Genomic DNA, 6,288 nt, shown 5'->3' with positions numbered 1-6,288 from the left:
GGGTTGACAGTTAACAGGTTAAAAGAACGATGTAACAGCGCTGATAAACAGTAGAAACACTGTGAGAACGATACAGTAAATAACTCTAGTGTAGTTATGTACCTGTAGTTGTTAATGACGATGGGTGTCAGCAGATTTCTGTTTATGCTTTCATTGTTCATTCTTACTGTTATTTAGAAATACATAGAATATGTGTATTAGCACTCATGTGAGTGCAGTGTTACTGAATGAGCATTTTAAACTGATCTCACTTTTGTGTTTGTGTCGACACTCTGTTAATATAGTGACATAATGATTTACAAAGAGACAACACTTCTAGATTTCTTCTTGATTTCTTGTTGATATGGCAAATCTGCTGCTTCCACACAGAAATTCAGCTGAAATATTCCAATCAGTTTACAAGTGAAGACGAGCATCAAAGCTTCAGGAAGAAATCTGTGAAGACTGAGTTTATTAAAGAGGACCGAGAGGAGATGAGAGATCCAGAACCCTGCAGAATCAAACACACTGAAGACACTGAAGAACTAACAGGTTGGTGTTTATTCTTTATGATATTTTATTAACAAGGTTCGGGAGGAGCGTGTCAGATACTTAGCCTAATTAGCACAGGTGGAGCACACTTAAGGTAATCAACACTAGGGTATAAAAACAGCTGACTTACCTCTATGCACTGACGGTTTATCAGCATCCCCCCTCCACCCCATCTCCTCCACTTAGAGTTCATATTACACTTTCATATGTGGGGGGGGGGGTACTCTAGGTTCGGGCCATTCCCGAGCTCGGAGGCCCCCCCCCTGACAGCACGCCAAATATGCATTATAATACTTCAGCTAATTATATGTAAGTGTAAACTTGTGAAATTAATGTTGATGGCTATAAAGTAGTTTTTATTTTTTTTTAAGAATGTTGTAATTGGAAAAATCTTTAGAGCTATGTAATTATGTAACTAAATCAAATAATTAGGGACACTTCCTGTGAACTGGGTATTTTTTTGCAAAAAAAAATATGTTAGACAATTGTGTTGTTGATCAAACACATTTAAACTTTCTTCCTACACAAACATGGAATTTGTGCCTATAATGTTTTAAAAATCATAATTTGAAGATCAATATACCTCATTCATGGAAAGTTTCAGGGACGTACTGTATAAAGAAATAAAAGAAACAAACAAATAAATAAATAAGTCTAGCACTCTCTATTCTAATTCTATTTTATCTGTTTGTTTTTCTTTTTTATAAAAAAAAAATACTTGAACAAATAAAAATTTTTACAACCACTTCAATTTAAAAAAAATAAAGAAATAAAAATAGAAAAGAAAAATACCCTCTACAAAACACTAGCTTTCTATGGTCTTTTTTCTATTCTGTCTACTTGTTTTCTGTGTGTGTGTGTGTATGTGTGTGTGTATATATATATAGTATATATAAGCGCTTTTTACAATACAAATCGTTGCAAAAAAGTACTTACAGGATTCCTAAAGAAAACAAAACAATTATAAAAGAATAAAATAAAACAAAAAAGTACTTACAGGATTCCTAAAGAAAACAAAACAATTATAAAAGAATAAAATAAATACAGGTTTTTAATTTTGTATTTATGTTCTGTGTGGAATTGCCAAAACTGCGACGTGAGCACCGCCCCAACTGCACAAAACGCCCCCAAAAAGAGAGAAAGTTGCGCCACGCTGAGACGTGACCCTACCCACCATCACGACAAGCACCGCAAACGAGCCACCACCAACACCACAGTGGATGTTACCACAAAAGCCCAAATGACGGCAAACCACAGTGGAAGTTACCACAAAAGCCCAAATGACGGCACACTTCAGCTTTGTACACCAAACCAGGAACTGGGACAATTCTTTCATCCTCCATTACTAGCAGAGAATAGCGATATTAATGCTAACATTAGTGGTGTGCCCTAATGCTAAGTCACTGTGTTACTCTCATTGTCATTCAGAGATGATGAAGACTGCCATCTAGCGGTCGGGATGTAAATCCACACAAAACAACTGCCATGAATGTCTTGCAGAGGCATTGTATGTCTCTGTAAGACATCCACACCAGGAGATGTAAATCTAGGGCTGTTAAGATCCTCAAAGACTCCACCCACCCTGGAAACCAACTGTTTAATTTACTACAGTCAGGCAGACGCTTCTGCAGTCTGATGGCAAAAACAGAGAGGCTCAGAAGGAGTTTCTTCCCTCACGCTATCAGACTACTAAACATGGACATTAAACACACTGCACTTTAGAGACTCTGGTAGTGTAGGGTTACCCAATAACTCTCTGCACACTGCACTTTTTTGAGATAACCTAGCTATGAAACTCATCTTCACTGCACATTGTTTACATCTCTGCACATCATCTGTGTAGTAGTTTAATATATTGTGTAGGGCTGGGCGATAAAACGATGACGATATGTATATTGCGATAGACATGTAATCGATATCAATAAAAAATGCGTTCGAGAAAACGTTCAATATTTTTTTTTTCTTCGTCTGAACTAATCCTTTAAGTTTAAAATAAAAATGTTTAAATAAAAAATACACTCACTCTCTGGTAACCTAGCAAACGTAGGGAGTGACACGCTACCAGCCAATCATGTAACCGTTTGGTTGCGCCATATCGTTGTCTCGTGTTAGATTCTTCAGTAACAGAACCAGCGTGGAGTGATAAGTGGAAAGCCTTATTTGATCAGTGAGTGATGTAGATAAGATGACTGACTGCTGCGCCAATTCTGACAGGCGCCCGCGTATGTTACTGAGAGAATGAGCAGAGAGAGAGAGAGCTGTAATATATTTTTCTCCTGGTCCTTATTTTAAAATAGGTCATAAAAATATCAATAATTATCGATATCGACCAATATGAAACACTTATATCGTGATACAGTTTTCAGCCATATCGCCCAGCCCTAATATTGTGTATATTTCATTATTTGTATTTAAATTTCTATTTAATCATCTTTAACTTGTATGTGACAAATAAAATCCTTATATTTCATTATTTGTATTTAAATTTCTCTTATTTTTAATTTTCTCTAAAAAGAGTATGCCAGACCTACATTTCATTGCTTGTTGTATGCCATATAACTTGTATGTGACAAATAAAATCCTGAATATTGTATGATTTTTTTTTTTTTTATAAATATCGATATTCCATTTTTGAGAATCGATACAGTATCACCAAACAAAATATTCTTACACCCCTAATATATATATATATATATATATATACACATACATACACACAGTGGGTACGGAAAGTATTCAGACCCCCTTAAATTTTTCATTCTTTGTTATATTGCAGCCCATTTGCTAAAATCATTTAAGTTTATTTTTTTCCCTCATTAATTTACACACAGCACCCCATATTGACAGAAAAACACAGAATTGTTGACATTTTTTGCACATTTATTAAAGAAGAAAAACTGAATATCACATGGTCCTAAGTATTCAGACCCTTTGCTCAGTATTTAGTAGAAGCACCCTTTTGATCTAATACAGCCATGAGTCTTTTTGGGAAAGATGCAACGGGTTTTTCACACCTGGATTTGGGGATCCTCTGCCATTCCTCCTTGCCGATCCTCTCCAGTTCTGTCAGGTTGGATGGTAAACGTTGGTGGACAGCCATTTTTCAGGTCTCTCCAGAGATGCTCAATTGGGTTTAAGTCAGGACTCTGGCTGGGCCATTCAAGAACAGTCACAGAGTTGTTGTGAAGCCACTCCTTCGTTATTTTAGCTGTGTGCTTAGGGTCATTGTCTTGTTGGAAGGTGAACCTTCTGCCCAGTCTGAGGTCCTGAGCACTCTGGAGAAGGTTTTCGTCCAGGATATCCCTGTACTTGGCTGCATTCATCTTTCCCTCGATTGCAACCAGTCGTCCTGTCCCTGCAGCTGAAAAACCACCCCCACAGCATGATGCTGCCACCACCATGCTTTACTGTTGGGACTGTATTGGACAGGTGATGAGCAGTGCCCCTGGTTTTTTCTCCACACATACCGCTTAGAATTAAGGCCAAAACGTTCTATCTTGGTCTCATCAGACCAGAGAATCTTATTTATCTGTTTTTTAGCAAACTCCATGTGGTCTTTCATGTGTCTTGCACTGAGGAGAGGCTTCCGTCGGCCACTCTGCCATAAAGCCCTGACTGGTGGAGGGCTGCAGTGATGGTTGACTTTCTCCCATTTCCCGACTGCATCTCTGGAGCTCAGCCACAGTGATCTTTGGGTTCTTCTTTACCTCTCTCACCAAGGCTCTTCTCCCCCGATAGCTCAGTTTGGCCGGACGGCCAGCTCTAAGGAAGGGTTCTGGTCGTCCCAAACGTCTTCCATTTAAGGATTATTGTAACCTTCATTTCTGTCTCTGAGCTCTTCAGGCAGTTCTTTTTTTTTTGTAACCTTTGGCCAGATCTGTCCCTTGCCACAATTCTGTCTCTGAGCTCTTCAGGCAGTTCCATTGACCCTCATGATTCTCAGTTGCTCTGACATGCACTGTGAGCTGTAAGGTCTTATATAGACAGGTGTGTGGCTTTCCTACTCAAGTCCAATCAGTATAATCAAACACAGCTGGACTCAATTGAAGGTGTAGAACCATCTCAAGGATGATCAGAAGAAATGGACAGCACCTGAGTTAAATATATGAGTGTCACAGCAAATGGTCTGAATATATATATAAATGTATATAAAGGTGCATCTCAATAAATTAGAATGTCGTGGAAAAGTTCATTTATTTCAGTAATTCAACTCAAATTGTGAAACTCGTGTATTAAATAAATTCAATGCACACAGACTAAAGTAGTTTAGGACTTTGTTTCTTTTAATTGTGATGATTTTGGCTCACATTTAACAAAAACCCTCTATTCCACTATCTCAACAAATTAGATATGATTAGAATAATTAGAATATGGGGACATACCAATCAACTAATCAGTTCAAAGCACCTGCAAAGGTTTTCTGAGCCTTCAGAATGGTCTCTCAGTTTGGTTCACTAGGCTACACAATCATGGGGAAGACTGCTGACCTGACAGTTGTCCAAGAAGACAATCATTGACACTCTTCACAAGGAGGGGTAAGCCACAAACATTCATTGCCAAAGAAGCTGGCTGTTCACAGAGTGCTGTATCCAAGCATGTTAACAGAAAGTTGAGTGGAAGGAAAAAGTGTGGAAGAAATTTTTTTTTTTATTGCGAACGCTGATCTGCCTTCAAAACACCTGGTAAAAAAAGTTGTGTGATAACGTGCGTCATCACTACGACACACCCTTTATGGCATTAGTTCTGGCTTTTGTTCACACATTGCTCGTTCCGGGACTGAACCCAGCAATGTTACTAGGTCCCAAACCCGGGATTGATCCCAGAATCAATCCAGGGACGTGTTTGCCTTCACACAGAAGGCAACTTGGCAATGTTCCGGCAATTTTCTGGGTCCAACATGCAGTGTGAAAGGGGCTTAAGTGAATGAAAACATCCTGCAAGGTTTTAAATCTGAAAGTGCACCATGTATAAAGTTACTGTCTCTCAAAAGAGTCGAGTCTGAATTATTGAAACGAGTCATTTTTAAAGCTAATCCCAAGCCGTTTCATGTTGACATCACCATGAAACATTAGCATATTGCCCACCCACTTGTTGGTTGGACTGCATGAAAATGCAAACTCATTCTTTGCCACTTGGTGTCACATTTGGACTGGTAAAATGGATATTTCCCCAGTAACGATGTACACAAAGCAGCACTGCGCTCACAAATGCTGCTTTATTCAGCTTTACAGTCATGATGAAATGAAAATGAGACTAATTGTCCAAAATCCTGTCTGGTGCCCCGAACTATAAAATAGATACTTTCGCCACAGATTAGCGTCACGCAAAGAAGGGGTTTGGAGAAATGAATTGTTAAGCGAATTGTTTGGGAGTCATTGAGCAAGTTGGGTAAAAATGAATGCATATAATAAGACAATGAAAGTGTTTTTTGACCTTGCATGCATGTCAACCTGTTAATAGTGGCACTTTAAATTCAATAATAACCACAAATAACCCACAATATATGCACCTCAAAATAACACATGTTGACCAGTGTGCTTCACATCATCTCAATATATAGATAATAATAATAATAAAAAAAACACCTAAAAGAATAGTAATAATAATGATCAGTGACAAGAATACGCCATGGCAAACAAACATGTCTTTAACTGTACCTTAAAAATATGTACAGAGTCAGCATCCCTGACTTGTAAAGGTAAATTATTCAAAGGCTTGGTGCTACTACTGCAAACACAATCCCTTTTCTGTCTCAAC

General features: G+C 38.2%; 1 protein-coding gene across 3 annotated transcripts in view; it reads left to right on the top strand.

Moving 5' to 3' along the window:
* The first annotated feature begins 266 nt into the window (after positions 1-266).
* LOC109112557 (gastrula zinc finger protein XlCGF57.1-like) overlaps positions 267-6,288 on the top strand; it is an 89,857-nt gene continuing 83,835 nt past the window's right edge. For all 3 annotated transcript variants that reach the window (XM_042721186.1, XM_042721185.1, XM_042721184.1), the window contains exon 1: positions 267-531. In XM_042721186.1, coding sequence (XP_042577120.1) covers positions 474-531 — 58 coding nt within the window. In that variant the 5' untranslated portion in view covers positions 267-473. The remainder of the gene's footprint in view (positions 532-6,288) is intronic.

Source organism: Cyprinus carpio, chromosome B3 (assembly GCF_018340385.1).
Source record: "Cyprinus carpio isolate SPL01 chromosome B3, ASM1834038v1, whole genome shotgun sequence".
In the NCBI taxonomy this organism is placed as follows: Eukaryota; Metazoa; Chordata; class Actinopteri; order Cypriniformes; family Cyprinidae; genus Cyprinus; species Cyprinus carpio.
The sequence above is the reverse complement of the archived record's forward strand: the minus strand, read 5'-3'. Positions and strand labels throughout refer to the sequence as shown.